Here is a 27,900-nt window from a genome sequence, read left to right as displayed (position 1 = left end):
TAAAAATCTATGAAAATGGGTTTTTAAAAGAAACTGACATGATCTGAAGACAATATAGCAAGACTGTGGCCCAGAACCAACAATGGTGGATAAATCTTTTTAGTGAAGCGATTTAGAGGGGATGTAGGCTAGCTTAATGACCATAGGGTAAGGCTGTTTTGAATTTTTTGGGGTGCAATTAGGGAAACAGCTGCAAGATGTTTTCAGTGGGGAGAATAGGGGAAGCAGCAATTTGCCATATTGTACCGAAGTACTGGTGAAAACAGGTTGCTTCCCTTTAGAGGGGTTATCTGTGCATTCAAAAAAAATTAGACTTTGCACCTGCATAGATATTTCTGAATTTTCTAGAGCTAGTCTAGTGGTTGTGATCTTCATCACAAAACTAAAGTCAGACTGTGTATATGAAGTTGCATGGCTGTCTTAGACTGGCCACAATCTTGATCAGGATGTATTCACCATGAGGAAAGAGCAGCAGTGAAGCCTTTTGTGACCCAATTTAACAAGGACAATACAAATTTCCAAATTGCACAAAATGTTTATTTGCATTCATCTAGTTACATTTAAACTTGTAGGAGCTAGACTGGATTCAGTTTTTTTTGGCGAGTTCAGTTCATTTTCTTCTTCTTTTTTTTTAACCAAAACACTTTTCACTCGTAAAAACAAACACATTAAAAAGACCACAAGAAATCATCATGAAGATAGCGGAATTAATTGGAGATAGTTTCATCGTTTCTGACAAAAAACCAAGCTTGTACACATTTCAGTGGTCTCAACAGTACTGCACTTGGACAGAATACAAGAACTCACAAAAAGTGAATATATTAAAGTCAGACACATCAGTTGAAACAAGAAAATAAGACGACAACAAAGACAACTGAGGCATTCAGATGTTCCAGGGCGGTCACAGAAAATATTTTCTGTTTTGCTGTTTCATTTGCATGCTGCTCAGAAGATAAGCGTGTTCTACTCCGATTCAGGGATTCCAATATTCACATGAGGTCTTTGTGTCAACTTCTCCATTCTCTTGCAATGATGCGGAACCTTACAATACTGACAAGAGAGGCACACAACAACCACTTTGCCAGAGCCAGATGCAAATTATGGAGCCCTGAAGAATTTTGGAAGTGTCCCTGATGTGGGACAATTTTGTAGTCATCCACTAATACTGTGTGGAAGCCAAACTTCCAATGCCCCACTTTAATCTGAGCATTTGCCCCTTCTTGCAAATTGTATACAAGTGCACCCAATTCTAATATATGTAACAACGCACCAGCAGATCTAGAAGAGAATTACATATTACCTTGGGGAGGAAGCTCCCATCCCCAGAGTACATATCTACTGGTCCAACAGACAAAATATCCAGATAAAATCTGAAAAAGGCAACATGTTCCGTTTTAGTTTTTAAAACACTGATATGAAAAAGAGCAAGTTAGAAAAAGAATAAATTCAATCTTAATATAAGACATTCATAATACAGTGGGACATGCTACAGTAACTGGACAGCAATCATCACAACGGAGATTCTAACATCTTGTTACTTAATACACAAGCTCTACAATCAAATTGCTACCACAGTTCATTGATCCAGATGCTAAAGAGCAGCACATTTAAAGCCCAGTTTCGCTACCAAGTCCCTGACCAATGAGACCTATCTAGTTCTTCAAGCTTCCCTCCCTGAAAAGGCCATTTGGGTGTGTGATGAACCATTATTAATACTCAAAAGTTTATAAACAACTGTTAATAGGATAAGTTTTAGAAAATGAGAGAAAGAGCAAGGTATTTGCTTCCCACAGTCTTCCTCTGGGAGTCATTTGCCTCAACTTGCAATCCTGAACACACGTGCTAGGGAGAAAGCCCCACTGAACACAATGGAGATTTACTCCCAGGTTAGTATGCAAAGGGACTGCTCTGTAAGCCTCATTGTTTAAGCACCAGTCTCTTAGGCACCTCCCAAAATTACCAACGCTTTACGAGTAATTTCATTTTTTTTAGTGCTAATTGCTAACCACCTGTATTACAAGAGCAAATTATTTCCAGAGTGCTTTCACATAAACACATGCATCTATGTCTAGAAATGGCACTGTGGGATGGGTTTTTTGTATTAGTTAGCACTATTTGTTTTGGGTTTTTTAATAAATCCAAATCTGATAATTAAATTAACTGTGGAGGGTAGCAGGTTTTTAGGTAAGAGCTTGGCAGAGCCAATTTTGAAACTTCATAATGATCATTCACACACTTTTAATAAAAAGCTTTGGAAGAGGTATATAAGGTCAGGACAGTATGTGGAATGTAGTTGTTTTCTTGCAAAGTTTCACTGCAGCTGCAACTGCACAACAGCAGCTGCATATACGTTTAAAATTATTTTTAAAAAACATTTTTATATCAAAAGTCGTATCAGTACAAGTGGTGGGGGGAGGAAGCTTAAACTTATCTCTCCATGATTTGCGTTTTATTAAATTGTTTGTGAAAAAGTGGTAGAAAGCAACTTTAAAAAAAAAAAGAATTAAGTATTTGCTGTTACATCAACTTCCTCAATTCAAAACTGTCATTTCAAAAAGTTTATGCAGTTTAAAAACCGAAGAAATTAAACCCATTAAATACATCTTAAAAAAAAAAAAAAGAATTTGTAAACATCAGGCCACCAACCATTTTTACACTGTTTTCCCTGTTAATGTAGAATGGACTATTAATAATGCAGCATGGTGTTTTAAACCACAAACCAAAGTTAGGCATGCTTACACCCAATTGGCTTAAGTGCACTAAACTTTGTGTGCTGGAGTGCAGCTTCTGCTGACCGACAGCAGATGCAATACAAAAGGGAAATGTTTCTGTGGAAACCCCAGCTGAAAAGAATGGGCCTTGTACAGTGATTTTGCGCTTTCCCCATTCATTCCACTAGGGGCTTCCACAGGAAAAATGCATGTGGGGACTGTGTGCCCAGGACTTGATATACGAACAGCGATTCAAGGACACATTTTTGTCACTTTAGTTCACAGTAAATGTGTTTGAAAAACTATCAGTCAGTGCATTCCCACCCACGCCCCCACCCTGCCCTGTGCAATATCTTCCCCACTTCCCCAGAATTTCTTTTTTTACCCAAGTAATACTGAGTCGGAGGCATAGTGCAGCTCGAAGGTGTGCGTGTCTTGTGTATTTAATATCATAAGTGACGGATGATTTCTGCAGGACTTCTGTAAAGGTACTTCCAGATAGCGTAGTAATGAACTGCAGCAGCCGTGGCGACAAACAGATGCCAGATGGCGTGGGCAAATGGAATGATCCCATCGCTCTTGAAGAAGATCACTCCCATACAATAAATTAAGCCTCCCCAAGCAAGTTCTTGAAGTCCATCGGTGTTGTTCTGTGGATTAATAAAGTTTTTATTTTATTTTTTTAAGCACTCTTTGTGAGAGAATGAGGCTGGTCATAACATTCTACTCCCCCTACTGAGTGGTACAGCAATATCACGCCCATTGAGACTGTATACACAGACAAGCATTCGCTGTCAAACTATTAAGGAGTGTTAGCACAGAGCTGTTCCTGCAGGTTCAGGCGGAGTTGCCATGTAGTCCTTCATCCCGTTCCCACGGCAGCTGGCGAAAGACTTCTGGAAAGGCTACAAGCAGGGCTTGAACACAACAGCTTATCCTGATATACCAGCAAACTGGTATTTGCTGGCATGCGGGCTCTGAACATGCAGGTTCCATTTAGCTACCATGGCCTTTAGAAAAATTCCAGAAGAACTGGTCTTACCCACTTTTAAAACCCATCTAATCCAGGAACCATCATCTCACCTAGCAGTAGAAAATTCCACAAATGAATCCTGCACTGTGTAAAGTAATTTTGTTTGTCTCTCCTAAATCTATTGCAAATATTGCTGGGTGACTCAAAGTCGTAATGCAATGGAGATAGAAGCACCACTTTATCCAGTCTCCACTGTATTAATTGAGGCTTATAAAGACTATTAAGTTGTTCCCTGTCTTTGTTCTCTCTTCCTTCCCCCACACTATGCCAAAATAATAAGATTCTATTGCTTTAACATTTTCTCTAAAAGAAGGTGTGCCAACATTTTGACAGTGTTGCTTGCCTTTATGCATCTTTTCCAACCTGGATATCCATTTTTATATAGGGTAACTAGAGAAGTAGATAGTATTCAAAGTGCAGCTACATCATAACTGTACAGAAAGGCATTGCAAAATTGGCAATTTCACTTTCCATTTTCTTACTAATACCACTTGACACATAATTGGCCTTTCCCCCTGTCAGCATAGACTCAGTTGCTCTCACCATTAAACTATCTACCACTGTACCAAGATTCTTTTTCTGGAGAATGACAAGTCAACTCAGATCGTATCAGTGCATATGTTAAGTTGGGATATATTGCTCTAGTGTGTACCTTTTTATATTTAGTTATATCAAATCTCATCTGCCAATTGGTTGACCATTCACTCAGGCTGAAGAGACCAAGTGGCAACTCTTCACATGCAAACATCTTTGGCGTGAAGCCACACACTGGGTGTGGGGATGGAATATTCCAACCTTTTTTCATGTCTACAATTTATATATATTGCACCAGTTTGCTACCCTTCTTGGCTGCACTTCCAGCAACATCTATTCTTAATCACATCCTTCTTATCCCAAGGCTTATAAGCCAAGCCAAACTGAAACCATTTCCAAAAGGTTAGCTGTGTTAATCCAAATAATATTCCGTACGTGAATGTAATGGAAGTTTAATTGAATGGATATAAGAAAGTGAAATTAATTGCATCCGCTTTGTGTGTCTGACCAAGAGTAATTTATCAATATACTGCTTAAAAGCCAATGAAAAAACATTGCATGCTGCTCCATCAGACAAGAAACCATTTCAATCTGCTAAGAGCACAAGAGTGGCATTGCTGGTTTATCTGGGCTATAGCAGTACAGTCGTACCTTGGTTGTCAAATGCCCTGGAACTCATACATTCTGGCTCCCGAACGCTGCAAACCCAGAAGTGATTGTTCTAGTTTGCGAACGTTCTTTTGGAACTCGAACGTCTGACGGGGTTTCTGCAGCTTCCGATTGGCTGCCAGAGCTTACTGCAGCCAATCAGAAGCCGCAATTTTGTTTTCAGACATTTTGGAAGTCGAATAGACTTCCAGAATGGATTCCGTTTAACTTCCAAGGTACGACTGTATATCCCAAATTCCATTGCCTTTACTGACAATACAGTGGTACCTCGGGTTACAGACACTTCAGGTTACAGACTCAACTAACCCAGAAATAGTACCTCGAGTTAAGAACTTTGCTCCAGGATGAGAACAGAAATTGTGCGGCGGCGGCGCGGCGGCAGCAGAAGGCCCCATTAGCTAAAGTGGTACCTCAGGTTAAGAACGGACCTCCAGAACGGATTAAGTTCTTAACCCGAGGTACCACTGTACTGCATATGTGGGTCAACACTGTTAATCTATAGACATTTGGATGGTGCCATATATAATCATTCTGATATGTTAAACAGGATGCCTTAAGTTGGTGCCTGCTTCACTGGAGAATACATTTGCCAGCAGTGGTGGGATGGAGCCATGGTGTTATCTTCCCTACACCAATGTCGCTGTGGCTTACCGAGGAGTGTCTGGGGCAAGGTTGGGGCTGCATGAACGAACCTGCATCTGATTGGTTCTGCCAGGGCATTCATGCGACCCCAACCTCGCTGCTGCTAGTTGGCCCCATTCAGGTAAGTTGCAGAGATACTGGGGTTGGGATGGCAGCTCCACGTCCACCACAGTGGGCGCTGCTACTAGTGTTGTTCTTAAGAGTTTTTTAAAAATGGAGGGAAAAAGAAAAAGTTAGGCAACAGAAACACAGCAAAGATCTAAATGAATACAGAAGTCTTTTTTAAAAACAAACCTATAATAAATATTAATAACAGCTCCCAAGAGTTAGATTTTAAAATTCTTTAGCAAGCATACTTACCATGGAGGTCACGACTAGAGCAGGAGAAAAGCCCATTGCTAGATAGAAGAAGAGCTCCACAATTTTATACCTACAAAAATAAAGTAAAGTAAGCCTGCAACCAAGCAAAAGAAACATGCATTCCCGCCTCAAAAAGACAGCAGTTTTCACTTGCATACATTTATCTCTCTCAGCAATACATTGCCAATTTTAGTGGCACATCTTTTGTTATACCCTCTACTGCACTGGGCTTCCACAGAATGGAAATATTTTTTTTTTGGTTCAGCATTCCATTATCTGGAAAAACAAATGTCCAACAGATATCAAAAAGGAAGGCTTTATCCTTTGACGACCCAGTGTGTCCCTGCATTGGAAAGATATCCTCCAGAGAAAACAGAGATCTTTCGTGCAGCCGAAAGCAAAAAAGCTGGGAGGTGGGACGAGGAAATTTGGGTGATGTGAAAAGGAGCAGGGACATACGTTAAGAGAATCTGCCTTCCTCTTGTTGATGTGGCTAGAATTTTTACACCTATTAATCTTACTAGAAAATGATAAATATCAAATATCAGAAGCAGACAGTCTGTCTCCACTCGGTGGAATAGAAGATGGATTGCACCCAGAGTTTCTATTTCTTTGATAGAAATCCAGGTTCTTTTCACCCACTCATATTGAATTATTTATCAAAAAGAAATCTCACAAGTGAAAGGGAGTAATTTTCTACACTCTGGTGATGTGCCTGGTGCCAACATGTAATAAGACTGCCTGGCTATTAATTCAGCCTTTTCAGTCTGTGTTTCTCAAAAGAGATAAGAGAATACACTTATGTTAAAATTGTTTTGTTTTTCATTAAATAAAAATAAGCAAGATGACTATCTGTTCCAATTTTTCTTACAAGGAAACACCACGTATAAAATAAATACACAAAGAAGAGGTGTCACTCCAAATGTAGAATGTTCCTTCACAAGTCACGATACCCTTCCATTTATGTATTTTTGCTATTTTCAAAATCGTAAGTTAAGTACACATATTAGAGTTCTGTGTTGACAACGTTTTAACCATGGTTCAGAAATCAGAAGCAGGCTAATGGGGATAAGGGTTCCAGTCCTCCTCTCTTCTATACTGCTTCAACATTATGCCTGATCATTGCTAAACTCAGTTAAACATGTCCTAACTCCACTTATGGGAATGCTGGATTTCCAGCTCACAACCTTGGCCTTAACTTGAACTGGTCACAGTTCCAAAAACCAGGACTAATATTTACATCTGCACAGATTCCAAGTCTACGAAACGCCAATTCAAATACGAATCACAATGTTGTCTTACTTCTCATGGTAGAGAAACACATAAATGGCTCCACCAGCAGCCATCAACCAGATAAACCATCGCATATGGGAGGCCAGAGGTCCAAGCTCACGAAGATTTAACCTAAAAAAAATTAAGGTGATCAAATGAAATGCAGAACTGACGGCAGATCAAATCAAAGACGATTTGTATTCCACGTGCAGATATAACAAAAGGATTAAAACTACTCAGACAGAGATATTCATTTCTACACCATTCAATTCATGAAGTATTTTTTTCCAAATTAGTTCAGTAAATTTAAAATACTGATGTGTGCAAAGATGATACCTATGAAGTTTTTACATTTTACAGCAAATATTTCGTTTTAACCATCTGCTTGACAGCATTTTTATTTATTTTTTACTCTTGACACTTGAGGTGGCTTACAACAACTTTAAAGAATTTACTAATAAAACAATTTACAACAACTTTAAGGAATTTATTGCAACCATGATGCCCTCTGGTATCCCACTGGTGCCTCCCCTGCACCCCGGGTTCTCAGTGTTTTGGTCCCTTTTGGGGTTGTTTTTTGGGTTGCTTTGGGGGGGGGGTTGCTGCCTGCTTTTTGTTTTTAGTTTTATTTGCTGTGGAGTGTCATAGGTTTTTTGTTTGTATGATGACAGGGTTAGGCCCTGAGTATTGCCAGTTTTCCTTGTGTGAAATGGGTAATTTGTGGTGCCCACAACAATTACTTTGATTTTCAAATGCGCCCCAGGCCCCAAAAGGCCGGGGCCCCCTACTGTAAGCAATACAAATGAGTAACTCCCTACATGTTATAAATCCTATTAAGATCACTGGTGTTTTGGGAGAGCAGAACTGAAAAGCAGTATCAGTTACTATAGTCATATATGAAACATCCTGGCCCCTGTACATCTGCAACACACCGTTTTCCATGCAGTTACCAAGAATGCGGTTGATGACTAAGGAGAAGCCTCCTTATGTATGCACGTTGTCCTTGATGGATCAGAACAGCTTTGTCAAAAATGCAAAGCCCTTATTTATTAAATGGAAAAAGGATTGCACTGCCCTGCTTCTAACTCTCAGCAGATTAGGCCATGAGCAATTAGTCAACCAATCCATTAAGTGGAAGCTGTCACTGATAATATGCCATCACCATTTCGTCCTATCAGTAAGTACACATTTTTAATCCTTACCATGGTGCATATGATGCTGCAATGAAGATATAGATCATCACTCTGTCACACATATGAAAGCAGTGCTCCATTGTCCTAAATGGAAAGGCAAACAAGGGAACAGATCACTTAAAAAAAATTGGTATGTTACTAGAAACATTACCCAATATGAAACATTATTCTAAAAAATCTAAAAGCAGGATGGTAGGCATGCCATAGAGTTCCTTTCCTCAGGAACAGGTAGCCCTAAATCTTAGTTTTACTGAAGGTATTTTGCTGTTCACCTAAGGCTAAAGAAGCCAATCCCAATCCCAACATATCACATGATAGATATGTATGTAGATAGATAAGTCAGATAGACAGACAGACACTTAGAAAGTCAGGGAATCCTGTGCAAATACAGTTTGTGTTCAGTTACACTTGTGAAGAAGTACAGAAACAGTGTGTGGGAGAGGAAGGAAGGGATGCACTACCTGCTGCTGCATTACCTGTGCTGAAGCAGCACAGGTAGTGCACCCCTTCCTTCCTCTCCTGTACCTGTGCTGCAGATTGGATACAGATGCCTTAAATAAATGTTTTGTGGTCTGTGGCTATACTGTAAAAGTAGCAGGGCAACGACAAATCTTTTTCATCTTGTGTCTTTCACTATTCTACTCTGAAACTTTATACACGTAACATTTTTAAGACCAATAATGCGCAAAATTCAGTAGAATCCTCAAGCAGGAAAACTCTTATTACCCAGAGTGACTACGGTAAATCATCCCAACCTCCTTTGGGCAAGGAGGGTTACATCCAATGGCACAGAGGTGGCAATCTATTCCTGCAACAGGACTTCCCTTTCTTCTCCCTGCGTGGCCTTCACCTCTGCTCCAACTCTCTGGAGTTTTTGAGGGTGCGCGCAGGGCTGCAAGGGATGGGAGAGGAAGTTCTGCTGCCCAAGCAGATGTCTGTTGCATGAGCAGAACGGCAGTGATGGCTGCAACACGGATAAATCACAACCTAATTTACAAGCAGCAAGTTGTGTGCACGGCAGCACGAATGAACCCCAAATGAATACTTGATTTATACCTTAAATGACTCTTTTTCCAGGAAATTATATGAAACACTGTGGAAACGATGAATAGCGCACAGAGACCAATCCCATACATCCATGCTGTTATCTTTTCCCATCGATCATCAGAGAGCCTATGGAGCAGGGCACTACCCACAATGGCTGGAACAATGAGAAACTAGGGAAACAACAGAACATGTTTATTTGCTAGCCTACCAATCCTCATTTAACATTCTACTTGCTATGCCTAGGCCTCAATCACCTACTATCTACCCTTTGCTTCAAAGAGGAGTAAAAAGAACCAGTGGTTTTTATAAGTTGTCTATTATACCCAGGTTTGTTACAGTCGAAAAGACATTGTTGTTTCTGTCCTTATCATGGAAAAGAGAGACATCTCTACATCAGTAAGACTTTTAAGAATTTGCTTAGGCTGAAGGTCACAGAACTGCTGTGTCACCCACCCATCCCATCCCAATGCTGTGCCAAAATGTCAGAAGGTATATTGTATCTAGGATTAAAATATGCTGGAAGTAACACTTTGTTAAAGTTAACTGTGCAAGCAAAAACTGCAAAGTGCTTAGAGAAGGACTAACACAAATGCAGACACACTGATGTATAAATAATGTCCTGATTTACTCCCCGCCCTTTAAAACACTCAAACAACAACTTGTTATACAAGTCAACCTCAATGCTACTTCCAAGGTCAACAGCAGCTGCAGCAATTCGAATTTCAAAATAATGAAAGCTACTAAAACAGAAAGTGGAAATGGAGAAACTGCATGACTGGTATAAGGAAGGCCTTTCAAGTTGCAGATTTTACAGAAGATATTTTTATTATGAGATCAGGGTTCCTCTTCTGCTACCCCTTTGTGCTTCATTTTAATCAGAAGACTTTTCAATAATCGAAGAGTATTTTCTAGCCTTATTACTGAAGGCTGGAATTTTTACAAGTTCTCCAGACAAACCTACTCACTCTTAGGTACATGCCGTATTTTTCACTCTATAAGACACACCTTTTCCCTCCTAAAAAGTAAGGGGAAATGTGTGTGCGTCTTATGGAGCGAACGCAGGCTGCACAGCTATCCCAGAAGCCACAACAGCAAGAGGGATCGTTGCTTTCGCTGTACAGAAATCCCTCTTGCTGTTCTGGCTTCTGGAATTCAGAATATTTTTTTTCTTGTTTTCCTCCTCCCAAAACTAGGTGTGTCTTATGTTCTGATGCATCTTATAGAGCGAAAAATATGGTAAATTGTTCCTACTTTTTAAAATTACAGCTAGGAATTTCTTTTAAGGAAAATTATGAACCAAGGCATGACCCTTGGAAATACCACCAAGTTTTCAGTTTAAGAGGGAGCTTGGAAAGTAATGATGGTGTTAAAAGTCTGAGCTACATATCAGGAAGTCCTTGTCTGAATTTCTCCTCTACTGTGAACTCACTAGTTGAGACCACCTAGCCTCTCTTTCTTAGACTCATCCAGCCCCTCACACCCTGCATTAAGCACAATAATATTGGCTTACCTTAAAGGGTTGTTGTGAGGATCACAACTAGATACTGTCGGTGAAGTGTGACTACTTGAAAGTCTAAAGTATTGGTATTACTATTGCTATCGTTATGATTTGTTGCAACTGTTTCATTGATTTCAAACTACAAAGTGAGACTTCTAAAATATTTCAACATCTTGCCCAATATGTACCTGCTTGATGGTTTTCCAGCCCAATGAATCACTTTGCTTTTTGACATCACCAATGTAACAGTTTATTAAATAATCTAAAACTGAGAAAGAGCTGCAGTATCTAGTGATCCATGGCACACACCCAAGGTAAAACTTTCTGCGCACTGTGATGCCAGGAGGTGATTTCAGATGCCTTCTTAATGCCAATATACAAACATTGCAGATGTTGTAAACTATCAGCTTTATAGCTGGAAAGCAATCCATTCGACAGCAAGGCAAAAGTAATTCATCTCTTAATGTCCCGGGCCTTTAAATTTTAAGAAAAGCTGGTATGCATTATGCTATTGAAATATTATCTGCTTGATACTAGTTTAAAAGAATCAGCTGGTTCAGAGCAGCCCCACTTTCTGTGAGAGTGAACACTGGGAGCACATTATGATAAGACATGGACTGACTTCCGCTGTAGTGCTTCTATGAAACCTGACATTTAAACATACAAATGTACAGTGGTACCTTGGTTTATGAACTTAATCCGTTCCGGAAGTCCTTTCTTTAACCAAGGCATGCTTTCCCATAGCAGTGGGGACTCAATTTACACTCAACAGGAAGCGGAACATGTTCTGCTTCCAAGGCACAGTTCACAAACCAAAACACCTACTTCTGGGTTTGCAGCATTCTTAATCTAAGTTGTTCACAAACTGAGCTGTTCATAATAATAATAATAATAATAATAATAATAATAATTTATTATTTATACCCCACCCATCTGGCTGGGTTTCCCCAGCCACTCTGGGCGGCTTCCAAAAGAATATTAAAATACTGTGATACATCAAACATTAAAAGCTTCCCTAAACAGGGCTGCCTTCAGATGTCTTCTAAAAGTCTGGTAGTTGTTGTTCTCTTTGACATCTGGTGGGAGGGCATTCCACAGGGAGGGCGCCACTACCGAGAAGGCCCTCTGCCTGGTTCCCTGTAACTTGGCTTCTTAAACCAAGGTACCACTGTATTTGCATTTTACTGATGTCTGTGGCCCACTGGAAACTGACAAACATAACCAAGGCTGTATTAGGAATAAACCACACATTTCACCATGAGCTGGCAAAGAACGAATCAATGCTACTAAATGAAACAAAAAACAAAACATAAAACTCAGACAAAGTAGAAACATCAATCAAAAAACCAAGTTCTTTCTGGCAATAATTTAATCATTACCTTTATCCTGAAAGCAGAACAAACTAGAACTTTTAAATAGCAAAACATAAGCAAAAATCTTTGGTATAATATGTTGTGCACAACAGTTAAGGCAGCCCAGTTTGAAAGATTAATCAGAGTTTTGTTCAGCAGAAAGCCTGGAGAGAGAGAAATAATTCCGTTTTAGGGACTGGATAAGAAAGCTTTATAAGAATTTGTGCTTTTTCTTTTTTAGGCCACGGATTACTAACAGTAGGCATGGGCTGCAAGACTAGTAAATATTTTGTTTGTGGGAGAATACTTTAGGCAGCCTTAGAAGCCACTTTGAGATGGAACATATGCTTCAATTTAAAACACCACTGCTGTCTTATTTTTTAAAAAGAGTGTCAAAACATTTTTGAAATAAATCTCTCTAGATCCTCCGAAGTGGGAGAAAAATCTTTAAGCAATTATTAGTTTAGGGAAAGTAGATCCTCGTGAGGCTTTAGCGAACTGTTGATTCCTAAACATGGAGCAGAATGGAAAAAGATTGTATGTGTTATGTATGAGTGAATGAATGAATGAATGAATGAGCAATCAATGGAATGTGTGGACTCTGCTGTTGTACCAGAACATTTACTTATTGCAGCAGTCTCAACTGTATTAACGACAATTCAGCAGTACCAGCCTGTATTCAAACTATGAATAAAACAAAATCCTACACAGATGGGAATTAGAATTACTTTTGATTGTGCTGCCAATAGATCAATTTACTTACCGCATGAGTGTAACAGTTAGCAGCATGCTCATAGCAGGTAGGTTTGTAACGGCTATTTGCTGGAGCTGGGTGGTTCATGAATCTGTTGAGACAAGCAAAGCATACTGCTGATGCAAACCGTTAACTTAAAAGGATGTAGAGGAACAAGCTCAGAACACTCAGCAATAGCAGTTTGTGACCTAGACCAAGGTTAATTGGGAGGTGAAGAAATGTAATGCATCATTTGGAAGCACTGTGTTCCACACTTTTTCCTACAGTACAAAAGGCAGCAGTATTTTCTTTACTCGTGACAAGAAAAGCAAGTCAAATTTTGTCATCAAGGGACCTACTTCTCAATTAGCTGCCTACATGAATTACGAATAAAATAAAAATCTCAACATACACATCACATCCTCCAACCACAGGCATCTTTTTTTAAAAAAAGTTTTTGTAAGCCCTAGGACTTCAACGGACTGCCACAAGTTTTTTATTTATTCATATACCACCATGGACTTATTTGGGTTTACAAAAATGGAAGGGATGAAAGAGAACAATGACTAAATGCAGTTGCAGATTCTTTGTCTTTGTTTCCACAAATGGGGATGAGAGAGACACATACAGAGGTGTTCTTGTCACAAGCATATGAGAAACTGGTTTCATCTGTTGTCTTGGTATCACACCACCAACACAAGCTTTTACAGTTACCAGTAACCTTTATTATCAGCATACAACTGGGCCAAACACACCAATTGTCCAATTGTTAACTGACTTTCAGCAAATGCTGGAAGCTTACAGACACTTTTGAAACTACTAAGCAGGCCATTCTGTTTTTATGAACCCAATAAGGATACTTTAACAAGTAACACCCCAAATGATAAAATTAAGAAATTATGTGTGGCACTTACAACACCACGATGATCAGGATACATTGAAGCTCTCATACCAGTAACTTTCCTTTTTTAAAAAATTGCACAACTCTGAAGTATTTATCAAACAAATGCTGCAACGCTGCTTTTGCTCAATCTGGTTTTATGACTTCTGCTGCCACCGTGAGGGCTGGAAGAAAGACCCGCTTCCCGTTGCAAGGCCTATTTCCACCTGGCCTAGGGGATAGGGTCCAGACTCACCCTGAATAGCTAAAGGGCTCCTGGGAGGCCGGAGGGACATTGCTGGAACAACTCTTAGGTTGGGGCAACTAGCTAAAATGTTTTAAACGGTTCTAATTTTGGTTCCTCTGTTTTGTTTTTGTTGGGTTGGTTAAATGATTAGTTGGGGTTGGCAGATATTTTAATTTGGGCATAACTGTAGACTGTTTATTATTGTTGTTGTTACTGTTGTTATTATTATCGGTTTCTATTGATTTATTGGTTTGTTTGTTGCTTTTATAGGTTATTTGGTTTTTTACTGCTAGAGATTTTGTTGCATTTTTATATATGTTGTAAGCCATTCAGAATGGCTGGGAAAACCCAGACAGATGGGTGGGATATAAATTTTAAAAGAAGAAGAAGAAGAAGAAGAAGAAGAAGAAGAAGAAGAAGAAGACGACGACGACAAACTGGAGTAGTCTGGTAAGATTACACCACAGCAACAGTAGTGAAGTGCAGTGTTTAAGAGATCTCCCTTGCTCCTGGACCCTTTTTTCAAAATGGGGGTGGGGGGCAAGTTCATACGTTAACATGTAATTTATAACTATCTCCTGAAAATACACATCAACTTTAATTCTAATATCTCACTCACCAGTGCATATATTACGTCATGAGCTTACAATCTATTTTGTTTTATTCATGGTCCCTTTCAAAAATAGACATAGGATTAAACTATGGTTTTTACACAAAATGTAGAGAGCTGTCCTGATACGCACACCAGCTTCCCTGATGTCTCAATCTTCAAGGGAGTTGCCACATTGAACATTCAATATGGTGCCCTTCAAAACCCGTACAAGGGTTGAGTTTTGAAACTGAAATATCCAACTGTGTTTCGGATGTATGCAACCCATTCCATTCCACTCCTGCAAAATTCCATGGAGTTATTCCATTGCAAATAAGCAAACAGACTAGTTAAACCCCAAAGCCTAACTTTGCTTGGACTACTCTTGCTTAACCCAATGGGATTTATCTCAAATAAATACACTGAGGCTCATCTAGAAGGTTTGTAGACTGAAATAGTATGAATGTTTCTAACTATAGTCCTCAGTATTGCTGTCTGTCCTACTGTGGCTATGCAAATACTATTTGCTATGAACAGGAATAACTTTGCATCTAAATATAAAATTTTATGCAGATCTCTCTGTTGTTTCTAGGTTATCTTGTTTCTGTTTCTCAGTGCCCCGCCTGTACAATATGAAAATACTATTTTCCTACCTTACTGGGTGACCAAATAATTACAAGCTTCATAATACATACTAGTTGCATATACTAGTGAGCCAAAGTCTATATATTTTTATTTACTCCCAAAACATGCATAAAATTTTGTGCTAATCTCTATAAACATCTATAGTGCCAGTGCTACTTGGTAAATTTCATGCTAGAAACCGCATTACTGAAGTGATGATTTTAAAGTAGTAAATGGATAGCTGTTTGCACTAAAATTGTTTGCTTTCAAAAATTACATTGTCACAGTGTAGATAATACACACCAGACTGTTTTAGTCCATCTGAAATCTGCAGCTATATCAGTAGAGGACCACAGAATCAATCTAGCAGTTTGGCAACAAAACTCATATGGCTGCAAACACCAACAATTAGTAAAAACCTATCATCCTATCTCCAAATAAACATGTATAGGACTGTGCTGTAAGTCACACTGCATTCAGTAGGGCCTGCTCCCTAGCTAATGTGTTTAGGACTGCAGCCTTAACAAATAATTTGTTTAAAGAAACTCTTTGAACTTTGTGGAGACAGACAATATCCTGTTTCCACTCATAACAATAGTTTGTTTTGCAGAGCTATACACACTTTATTTTTTGAAAGACAGTCTCTGCCCACAGGCTCACCATCTAAGAGAGACACAAAATAAAATAAAATCTAGAAGTAACACACAAAAGAGATGGGGAAATGGGTATTCATACAAGTTCTTTTATGCTGTGCCAGTAAAGTCACATACAGGAGTTTATATAACACATTGCTCAGTGTGCATGCTAAAAAGAAAGGAGACAATTTTTAAATAGCCTTGGAAGCAAGGGGAAGATATGGTTTTGCTAAATTGCTTTTTGCAACAGCCTCAGGTTGTGAGGGCAATATCAACTGTACTATACACTTAGCCTGCTGTTTCTTAATTTGGAAAGCTGATGAGGGGAAAAAAAGAATCTGATGGCCTAAATACACAGGATCTTATGTATCAGGAATTTATTCTCCAGGCTACACCCAGCTGCCAAAAGCCTCATCTGAGGATATAGAGGGCTCATTCAGACTTGCACTTGTCCCGTGCACAGGTCTACGAGGGTTTTGCCCTGGAAAACCTTCTCTTTACTGATAAATCTGGGCAATTGTCAATCTGGAGAAAATCCTGATTTAGGGGTTTTCATTCTGCAAATATGGCTCCAGATACAGGTATTAAATTACACATGCTCAGGCTTCTACAGTTCTGTCAATGCCACTCTTACCATGGAAAGTGTGACAAGTGATCAGCCTTACTCCCGACTTTGAAGTGCCTCTCAAGACCACACCACACCCAGGCCACACCCCTGCCCCAGACACACACCCTATGCTTCACCCTCTCTTGCCTAACTCAGGCAACGCCTCTTCCTTGCTTGGATGGGGGATACAACAGGCTATGCAAGTGTGTGTAGAAAACAAGCCGACTGTGCAATGGCAAATTTGCATTCACTACTTTGTTCACTTGTGCATCTGGCCGCACCCAGCACTGGCGAATGTGGCACTCAGGTAGAAAAATATTCCCCACTCTAAGCTAAATATCTTCCATTTCCCTCCATTGTGATTAACATTGTTTGTGAGGGTCAAAACATTGGAAGAATTGCAGTGTTTTATCCATTGCCACACCACCACCAAGATTTTTGCTGCCTGACAATCCACAAAGGTACAGCTGCTCAAAGACGTCTTCGGCTGTGCAGACTGAATAACTCAATATTGCAGCCTGGCAACATCCCTCTGCCAGAAGGCACAGCTTTGCATCTCTCTCCTTACAGATTCAAACATGTCTTTAAACCTATAAACACATATGGATTAGTGCCTGCCTATCTATAAAAGGGGCAACAATTACTAGATAAAAATATAGTATTTTTTATTTTTTTAGGTCAATGTTCAGAGGTTAGATTAGTTAACTTCTGATAGCTGTTCTGCCTTGCAATTCAAAGTACGAATCTCAGTTGCCCTTGTGTCCAGCTGTATGGATAACTGAAACAGATTTGAAAGCTCATATTGTTATAACTTGGTGCCCAAGTTGTGTTATGAGCTTTTTGAGGCATTATGGCTAGAGTGTGCTAGTTGTGTTGGTAAAAGCTTCCAGCAAGTACCACAGCCAACGACACTTAAGAACCACTTAGTTTTCTCCAAGGCTGGTACAAAGAAAATTTATATTGGCCCCAAGAATTTGGGTGCTGGAACGTATATACAGGCAATGACCATTTTATGCTTGTCCAATATGTGCACAACCACACAAACACACACATCACTGCAACCCAGAAGTGTCTGGAAAAGGGGCGAGGCGGTGGCAAAGCAGACTTATGCATGCTCCACCAACATGTGTGGGGGTCAGGAAAATACCCCCCATGCAAAATGGTTGTTGCCTGTACCTGAAAGGTGATTCTGGCTTTAGCCAAAAACATTCTGACAAAGAGTCAAATTCAATGTTAACCATACATGAGAGTAGACCCGTTGAATTCAATGGGAATAACTAACTTAACTCCATTTATTTCAATGAATCTACTTTTGAGTAGAATTTAGTTGGCTACAACTCAGAGGATGTATCAAAGTGAAATGAAATAGATAAAATATAACACTGCTATACCTCTTTACCCGAGCCTAAATTTTAACAATATACCTACTTGACCATAGTCAACAGTCCCAGTGTCATACAAGTAAAGAGGAAAGGTCTGTTCAAAGTAAGAATGAAAAGCTGGGAAACCAAGAGGAAAAAGGCAGCCATTGCTTCAGTATGCCTCATGTGTAAAACAGATGGAGGCAAGCTTATCAATATGGGGATGAACCTTGTACAAAACTGGCTCAATCATTAAACTACACCTCCCTCCTTCCCCCATGCTTCTATTATTCCTTTCCTTTTAAAAAATAAATAGATGTATTTTGCAAGCACTGAAGTAGCAATACTGTACAAATGGAAAAGATAAATATCTAAATTCCAGATATTAGCCTCTTTATGCAATACAAACATTCCTACTGACATCTTAATTCCATTTATGAACCAACACATTGCTGGACAGAAATGACCTAATTTGAGCAAGAATCTATTTCTGCCCCTTTTTAATGATTTCCAAATTGTTTTTACATTCTTTGCTGCCCCTCTTTCCCAATTCTAGACTGTAACATAGCCAAAACAAACAGATGAACTCTGTCTCACTACAGAGTCAATCATTCAAAAGAGAGAGGAGAAAAATGCTGAAAATCCTCTCTAACAGCCATACGTGAAGGAGAAGCTTAGTTCAACCAACATGAGTATGACAAACACCGGATATATGAACTTTCACCCACTTCCAGAAGAAGGAAAAGCCTCATCTTTCACTGTGATCTATTTCCTTTCTAAAAGCAGAGCAGTATACTGTACTCACCTCTTCTCTCACAGTCATCAGATGCCTACCCACCTTTCGAAGAGAGAAAATTGTGCAAACAGGACTTCCACTTGCATATAAAGTTTTAAGAGCCCAGTAAACAACAGCAATGTGCAGTACTGGATACCCACATTCTCTGAAAATCCCAGAAGCCCAGCTCTTATTCTCAAAAAGTTTATCTTAACTCTGTTTGCTTTACCCTTATGGTAAAGTGGTAGGGGGTGTCATGAAAACCACAGATGAACAGGAAAATGCAGAATCATGGGAAGAATTGGAGAGAAGCAAGAGCATGAAATTAGTGCAGGGGGTTGAATTTCAGATGCCTTTCATACCCAGCCTTGAGTCAGGAACCCTTGCCTCCCTGAGATTCAGTGCTAACATTCTCAGGAAGAACGGCAGTAAAGGAGGTACAGTACTATAAGACTACTCCGAGCAAACATTAGTTGAATATGACCCAATAGGGTCAAGGCAAGTGTTATATCTGGGGTAAATGTGTTGTTGCTTCAAGGGATTAATCTTGGAGGTGACTTCTTTCTGGTCAGATGCACGAAAACAACCTTCCTGCTTTGCTCATACAAGAACAATGCATGTTACTACAGTACAGGAATGCACAAATTCCACTGGCTTTTGCAAGTAAATATGTGAGATGTTTTTCCCCCTCTAGAAAATAAAAGAATTTTGTCAGAGCATCCCCACTTTAAGAATGTGATTTTAAGTGTGACTTTCTGAACAGTGCAATATGGGGAAGAGCCCTGGGAGAGTTAAAAGGATCTGTACCCCATCAATGAAGGTACAACAGGAACATGTAGGAGATGCAAAATGAAGCAGAAAATTCACTACATTATAAACTACAATAAGATCTCTCTTAAGGAAAATCTAGCTGAAAAGCAGCTCATTTTCCCTTTCCACACCATCTTGGAGAAGTCGTATTTGAATTATCCAATTCCACTGCTCTCTCTCACTATTGATTTTCACCCAGCACACGTATTCCCAAACCTGTTTGTACTTAGTCCTATTCAGCTGCTCTTTTGCACAAACACTGTTATGAGAATGTTTTATAGATGGAGACCAAAGCACTTTCCAAGAAATATCAAATCCGTATCAACTACAGAAATTCCTACTGATTTCTTAAGCCAAGGCCCTCATGAGTGTCCAAGCAAACGAGTCAAATAAACAGGAAACAAAGGATTGCATGCTACACCCTTTTACTTTACATCAACCAAAGGAAACTACTTCCAGCACCTTCCCTGGTGCCACATACACACTTTACCTCATTCACAGCACTCCCTCAGTTTTAACTCATTCATAATATTTACCACCACTCAATTCTGTTGTCGCAATCTCTCCATGACCCGCACAATCACACTTTGCTTTGTTTAGGCAAGGTCTACCCTGTGTGGAATTAAGATCTGTGATAATATCACAACAGGCTAAGGGACATAGGAGCCAACTTCTAGATGCCAAGGTCCTTTTGCCCCCCCTAAAATATTTGAGGGTGGGCCGCCCCCCCAAAAGTTGCCATTGCGCATTGCCATTCAAATGGTGTATCATGCAATTATGTGATGCTTACCTACCACTTCCTCCCCAGCCCCAATATTTTATTCAAGTTTGCACCCTTGCTAAGGGATAAACTAACCTAGGCGGCAGCATCTTGGGGTTCTGCAAAAGCACCAAGGCAGCCTCCCCAAATGCATTCGCAGAAAACGTAAGAAACTACGGTGTGGGTGTAGGAGAAGAGGGTTCAATAGACTAGACTTGCAGGAATGGCCAAACTTGGCCCTCCAGATGTTTTGGGACTGCAATTCCCATCATCCCTGACCACTGGTCCTGTTAGCTAGGCATGGGAGTTTTCATCCCGAAACATCTGGAGGGCCAAGTTTGGTCATGCCTGGCACACAGTGGTTCTCAACCTGTGGGTCCCCAGATGTTGTTGGACTACAACTCCCATCATCCCTGAGCTCTGGCCTTGCTAGCTAGAGGTGGTGGAAGTTGTAGTTCAACAACATCTGGGGACCCACAGGTTGAGAAATGCTGCGACTAGAGACAAGGAAGGTGGGTTTAACACCCCATGTTAAAAGGGGGGGGGGCGGATATCTTGTCTGCATTAATTGATCTGGATGCCCGTGCAAACGGGAGGAGACGATCGCGGGGGGGGGGGGAGGGATCGTGGGCGGAGTTTCCCCGGGCGAGATCAAAGGCTTCGGAGGGAAATCCACTAGAAGAATCCGCCTCGTCCCTAAGCGGAGAAAAATATCATCCCGGGAAGAGAACCCTGAATATATCCCAAGAAATGAAATCTGTCGCTCGCACACATACGCCCAGGCGCGCGCGCGCGCGCCTCACCTCCTGAATTTCTCCTGGAGGCGCCGCATGGGGGTCCAGCGCAGCCGCCTCACGTCGAGCCAGGCGAGCTGGGGGTCGGCACGGGGGGCTCCCGGCGGCTCCTGAGGCGGCGAGGGCCGGAGTCCGGGCCCTCATTGGCTTGCCAGCCCCGAGCGGAGGTAGCTGGAGGAGGCGAGGCGAGGCGAAGCCAGGCCCGGGGCTGCTGCTGCTGCTGCTACTGCCGTTGCCTTGGGGTCGCGCGCGGAGTCGAGAGAAGCAGCCGGCCGGCGGCGGGGCTCCTGCTTTTTAAAGCGGCGCCGTCGGCTCTCGCGCCGCGCGCTCCGGCCCTCGGCTCGGACCCGCCCCCCCCCCCCCGCGCGCCGTTTGTCAGTTCAGTCGGGTGCCGAGGCCGTGTCGGGAAGCCACGCCCACGCCCGACCGCCGGAGACGCCGATTGGTTGGGAAGGAGGAAGAGGGTGGGAGGGGGAGAGGGAGAGGGAGGGAAGCGGCGGGAGAACAATGGGCGGCTGGCGGGGAGCGCGCGCGCGGTGGGCGGGAAAAGGGAGGCGGCGGGCGGTGAGGTGAAAAGGAGGGTGGTTCGATTTGAACGCGGTTTAGAAGCGGAGGCGAGGATGAGTCAGGGCAGCGGCTGCCTCTCCTCTCAAAGGGGCTGCCTCTCTCCTCCACAGAAAGGGAAGGAAGAGTCCTCTGGCTGCCTGAGTTTATTTTCATCCATTTTTCCAGAAATAAAACTCAGGACTCCAAACTTGTTGAGCTCTTTGTTTCTTTTTTAAGGACACTCTAAAGTCGTTCAGCTTCTTCTTCTTTTTTTTTAGGCAATCGACCTCAACATCAGAATCAGAAGAATCTTTTTTTAAAAAAAACTTTTATTAAACAAACATTACATCCAAAAAAAAAAACCAAAAAACCCCCACAAACTAATCTTACGTAGTTATTACAGTATACATAATCAAGTTGTCAAGCATCTAGAATAAATGTGTATTATACAAAAGATATAAAAAGAGAGAAGAAAAATGCACGATGATAAAACCGAAAAATTAGCAAAACAAACTATCAAACAAAAAGCAGTACGTATTTAGTTAATTCAAACCAGTACCAGGGTATATGATCAGAAGAATCTTTATTTGCATCAGCCACTAGCCATAGGGATAAAATAAAAATGTACTGAAGATAGATGTTTAAAACATAACAATAGAAAATACATTTTGGGGGTTTACAACCATAATCAAATATAGATCTTATTCTCATCGCCCCCATTAAAAAACCTTGCAGTTTTTGCTGTCACCTAATCATCTTGATCTGCTAAAAGAAAGGACACAGTAGCAATGGTTGGGCACCCCCAGCGTAAAGGGGTAAAAACCTCACTCCTCAAATCTTTATAAATAGAGTGCAAGCCAGAAGGACACGAGCCACTGACTCAATATTGCCATCTCCACAGGGACCGCAACATCCCAGACACTGTTGCCTATTTTCCAAAAGTTCCCCCAGACACCAGTTAAATCTTGGACGTGTCCAGAAAATTTGGGACGTGTAGGAACCCCCCTAGGGGGCTTGTTGCATTCCCTTCTATGAAAACAGGGACATCTTATTCAATAATAATAATAATAATAATAATAATAATGGAAAACAGGCTTTGTTTCACCTGAGTCAAAGACCCAGTTTGGCACCCTTCTTCTTATTCTTCGTCTTCTTCTTCTTCTTCTTCTTCTTCTTCTTCTTCTTCTTCTTTTTAACCTGCCCATCTGACTGGGTTGCCCCAGCCACTCTGAGCTGCTTCCAACATAATAAACATTAAACAATTTCCCTATACAGGCCTGCTTTCCTGTGTCTTCTAAAGGCTGTATAGTTAATTATCTCCTTGGCTCGGGGGCCAGATAACTGCTATCCCCTCCAACATTTCTCCAATGAAAATAGAGACGTCCTAAGGAAAAGCGGGACATTCCGGGATCAAATCAGAAACCGGGACGGCTTCTCTAAATCTGGGACTGGCCCTGGAAAAGAGGGTCTTCTTGGAGGGAGCTGTTCTCTTCTGACCTTCCATGGTTGAAAATGGGGACGGTTCTTGAGGGCTGCCTCAAGTCTTGTTGACCCGAACACAAAGAAGCACCTCTAAAGACCCCCCAAAAGAAAGAGCTATTACGTCCAAAAGAGGTATCTCTCGAGGGCCTTTCTGTGCCAATCCTGTTCTCGCCCTGCTCAGCGCATCTCCCTCAAGAGAGATGCTCCGCTTGTAATTCTCACATTCGGTGCTCGAAGAAAAAGAGAACGGTGTGATGCAAGACACTTGCTCTTCTCCACAGAAGAGGCTGCCCTATGCTTCTCTTCATGAGTCACTGTTCTAGACCTTCAACCTCTGCTGGGATCCAGTGGTTTTGGCATGCTATTGGGTTGTTTGAGTTGGAGATGAAGCAGGACCATAAACTGACTTCAGTATTGCATCTCTGCATGAGTCGCCGGCCTGGGCTTACCTCTTTTCCACCAGCATTCATGCTTAGACACCCACAGCTGTCGCTAACATGGGAAACACGGCATTATGCATTGCTGAACACCTTCCTCTGCCTATTTGTAACAATTTGCAATGGCTGAGCTGCCCTGACTTGTGAAATAGGTGTGTTGGTAAACTGACCATAGAAATTCTTTTGAGCCTCTGCTGAAGAAGAGGTCACAGAATCGCAGCCTAGAATTGCAGGCGGTGAGGGAGAAAGAGGTAGGAGTTTAGGATGCTGGTCAACTGGCAGGTCAGGTGCTGCAGAAGCGGTGGTCTCTACCACCAGCCATACTAATAGATGTTCTTCCAGTTGCATGAGAGTCACTGATTTGCAAACAGAAGAATGTTTGAAAGAACTAACAGCATGAGAACCCAGTTGCATGGATCTTTATCATATAACTGGGACGTGGGTGGTGCTGTGGTCTAAACACTGAGCCTCTTGGGCTTGCCGATCAGAAGGTCAGTGGTTCGAATCCCCACATCCGGGTGAGCTCCTGTTGTTCAGTCCCAGCTCCTGCCAACCTAGCAGTTCAAAAGCATGCAGTGCAAGTAGATAAATAGGTACCACTCTGGCGGGAAGGTAAACGGCGTTTCGGTGTGCTGCTCTGGTTTCGCCAGAAGTGGCTTAGTCATGCTGGCCACATGACCTGGAAAAACTGTCTGCAGAAGTGGACAAATGCCTGCTCCTTTGGCTTGTAAAGCGAGATGAGCGCCACAACCCCAGTCTTTCGTGACTGGACTTAATTGTCAGGGGTCCCTTTACCTTTACCTTAGTCATATAACTGGCATACTTCATGGTTTCCATTAAGTCTGAAAGACTCATGGAATCAAACACTGCCCTCTTAGCTGAGTCATTTAAACATTCAGTTGTGAGAGAGCTGCTCTGCGATTGTTAGCCAAAGCAGCAACTTCTAATCATGTTTTATGCGTCACTACTATTGTTTCGAAACACATTTATTTCTCTTTTCCTCTTAATGCTCATAATTTCTTTTCCATGTGAGGCACAGCTAAATACAGTTCACTTTGTCCTACAAAGTACATAGCCTTGCAGTTGAAACCAAGCAGAAGTGTCCTTTTAAAGAAAAAGAATTACCAGGCTGGCAAGCAAACTGAATTTCCGTTAAATGACAGCGGAAAGACAGCACCCCCCACCCCCCACCCTGCTTGGCCCTTTGTGTGTAACTCAGGCTTAAAAACAAAGGCCGTATTCAAAGCACATCAGTTGCAGCTGAACATAAAGAAGTAACAAAGCTGGGGGGAAGTTTTTTTTATCAAAGAGGTGTTATGCAGAAGAAGAATGCAAGAACAAAAAGGAATTGGGTTGAAAAAGGCTAGCAATAGCAAAATGATAGCAAAGAGGGAAATGATTGATTAGGAAAGTATCATGAATGACTGTGGTGAATCCGCATTGTTGCCAAGCACCCCAAAAGTATAGATCAGAATAACATCCTTTAAGTCTGCAGTTTAAAAAACAAATAGGAGCACTTAGATGTATTCAAGCCAGCTTACGCCACATTCCCAAAGCCACAGTTCACATTGTTCCATTATTTTGACTCGGACTGATAGCTTGATCCTATGGATGTGAGACTTGCAAAGGAGTATTGCTGTGCCAGTCACTGAAGCAGTGCAAACTAACACTGATTCAAACATTACGTTTTTAGGTGCACGCCTAAGCTTTAAGTGCGCATCTAAAAATATAGTACAAATGAGACAAATGTGTTTGGGAAACACAAATCATAGCCATGTGTAAATGAGGTAGGATTGGCTGCAGATCCCTTTCTTGGGGTAGAATTAGACACCAGGGTGATAGCTATACCTGTGCCTAGTTCTTGTTCACTTCATGAAAAAAGAAAAGAAATTCCCTGTGTAATGAGATCCCATTAAATTGTGGGGTTCACCCAGACCCTATTCCAGGCTTCCTCAAACTCAGCCCTCCAGATGCTTTGAGACTACAATTCCCAACTTCCCTGACCACTTGTCCTGCTAGCAAGGGATCATGGGAGTTGTAAGCCAAAAACATCTGGAGGGCCACATTTGAGGAAGCCTGCCCTATTCCATTTCACTGGCTCCCACTAGCAGGGGCAAGGAAACTTACAGCATGATGTCACATTGATGTCACATTGTGCAGAAAGTTGGACCAGATCTTTGGGGGAAGGGTATAGGTATGCCACTTTTGGCTGTAACCTGGGTTCTGCCTACCATTCAGTGGGCCTGCTGACAAATAAAGCATAGAACATCATGTCACTGGTATGGGCCAAGTACTAGCATGTCATCCTCACTACTTTTCTGCTGCATAAAGGGTCACGTTCTGGAGTCAACCCATAACAAACAAACAATGAAGTCATACTCAAAGTAGTCTCATAGAAATCAGTGGGTTGTTCATTATATCTAACCTATATTTATATCATTGGCTTACAACAAAATATCTTCAAAAATTACAATATATAAATAACTCTTGAATGTGTTTATGGCAATCTCTTCTAATCTCCGGCTGCTGATTTTATGTTCCAGGCTTTTCCTTCTAAGGGGAGGTTATAGTAGATGCTGTAAATGGGAAGCTTTAAATGCAAGAAATGACAGTTTGAATTGTCTGTTGAATATAACCCATGCTATCTCTTCCTGGCTTTACTATTTCTTTTCTAGGTATTTAAATATTTGGATTACACCAAAAATCAAAAAGGACAAACTGAATAACAGACCCATATACCCTTTGGGTTGCCATTTTCCTCCTGAATAGTGTGGTAACATAGTGTATATATAATCATAGGTGGCGTCTTCTGAAGGCTATTAATGAGCTGCCATTAAAAACTAAACTTGCATCATTCCTGGTAGAGTCTCAAATTGCAAAACACAACTTATCATCATTGCCAATATCTGTTCCAGCAGCAACTCACCAGGCACAGATTAACAAGCACAGATTATTTTCTTAGAAGAAGACTCCAGTGTTGTCATTTTAATCTCTGATATACAAAGGTTTCCTCTGCAGCAGCCCCCTACCCTCATATGTATCACAGTCACTTTGAATTATATGTGCATATTGTTCATTTTGAGAGACAGAAACCTAGCAGAGTGACAGGTCAGAAACAAGGTGCTTGCAGTTCTTCTAACAGCTGCCTTTTCAATCTTCATTTCATAACCAAATCAAATCCTTCATACCACAGATCACTCAAGCCAAATGACAGGAATCTCAACCAAGACGAAAAAGGACATACAGTCAGTGGCGTAGCGTGGGTTGTCAGCACCCGGGGCAAGGCAAGTAATTTGCGCCCCCCCCTGCACTGTCCCTCCCCCAGATAGTCCCTCGCTCTCTCTCTGCACCACACCGCACGCCTGGCACCCTCCCCTCCACAGTGGGCGGCGACCCGGCGGCTTGGATCGGATTCACACAGCCAGCACTGCAGTGAGAGAGAGTGAGTGAGCCAGGTAGGGGCAGAGAGCTGCGAGTGCGAGCGCCCCCCCCCCCAGATGTTGCGGCCGGCCCCTCCTGCACCCCCCATGCTACGCCACTGCATACAGTACTTGCAAGCTTCCAGTGCTGCTAGCCAACACTACATGGTAAGTCTAAAGGTTAGTACTAGCAGTGAGTAAGTCCCTGCACAGAAACATTTGATAACAATATAGACCTGTAAATTCATGCAGAAACCCCAATGATGCTGTCATAATGACCACACACATTCCATGGCTCAACCGAAACACGGCTCAACTGAAATCAGTCAGACATAAGATTATGCATAAGAAACCTACGAGTCTCAGAGCAAACATTGGGATAGGGATGGAGAATGGAAGCAAGATCTGTCAACTTTTGATGTAGCAGATGTTGAGTGCTAGTTTCAGTGAGCGCAGCGTGGAACTGCTGCTGCTAAGTTCAGAGGCAGATGTTACCTGCTAGTTCTGACTTGTTGCCCAGAGAATACTCACTTTTCTGGGGTTTTTGTAGTCTCAAATGAATCCTTGTTGGTCAAATATTTCCTTTTTTTGCCCCATGAGCTGTTGGACATTCTTTAACACCAAAGTCCTCCTAAGTACCAGAAGAGTAATCAGGCAGGAATCCTGGCTTCCTCCTGTTGATTTCGTTTGTTCAGTCTTCTTGAAGAGTGAGAATGGAAAAAAAAAAAAGTTGGGATTGGCATACTTAAAAACTAGTCCGCCCACCACATGGGTATGGAGTAAGAGATTAGCAAGTCTTACTCATGCGACTGTTGGGGCAAGTAGTAGTCTTGCAGAATTCAAGAACAGAGCTTTTGTTTACAAAGTATGATGGAGAATGACCTAGAGAG

The 27,900-nt window shown here is 41.5% G+C and overlaps 1 protein-coding gene and 2 long non-coding RNA genes across 4 annotated transcripts in view; all 3 read right to left on the bottom strand.

The window, feature by feature from the left end:
• LOC310671802 overlaps positions 1–27,900 on the bottom strand; it is a 272,660-nt gene that overhangs the window by 209,898 nt on the left and 34,862 nt on the right. The window lies entirely within an intron of this gene.
• Positions 1–27,900, bottom strand: part of LOC310671829 — a 91,763-nt gene that overhangs the window by 35,200 nt on the left and 28,663 nt on the right. The window lies entirely within an intron of this gene.
• Positions 516–27,832, bottom strand: MMD (monocyte to macrophage differentiation associated). 2 transcript variants are annotated; one of them, XM_083428018.1, is made up of 7 exons: positions 27,542–27,832; positions 13,075–13,156; positions 9,471–9,631; positions 8,424–8,498; positions 7,252–7,353; positions 5,950–6,019; positions 516–3,361 (listed from the first exon to the last, which is right to left on the bottom strand). In XM_083428018.1, the coding sequence occupies exons 1-7, from the start codon at positions 27,619–27,621 to the stop codon at positions 3,161–3,163; spliced, it is 771 nt and encodes a 256-aa protein (XP_083284144.1). In that variant the 5' UTR covers positions 27,622–27,832; the 3' UTR covers positions 516–3,160. The 2 variants fall into 2 exon arrangements, with proteins under 2 accessions (XP_083284144.1, XP_083284145.1); XM_083428019.1 differs by lacking the exon at positions 27,542–27,832 and adding an exon at positions 21,136–21,540.

This window comes from Podarcis tiliguerta, assembly GCF_965153285.1.
Source record: "Podarcis tiliguerta genome assembly, chromosome: 2".
NCBI classification, from domain to species: Eukaryota; Metazoa; Chordata; class Lepidosauria; order Squamata; family Lacertidae; genus Podarcis; species Podarcis tiliguerta.
The sequence above is the reverse complement of the archived record's forward strand: the minus strand, read 5'-3'. Positions and strand labels throughout refer to the sequence as shown.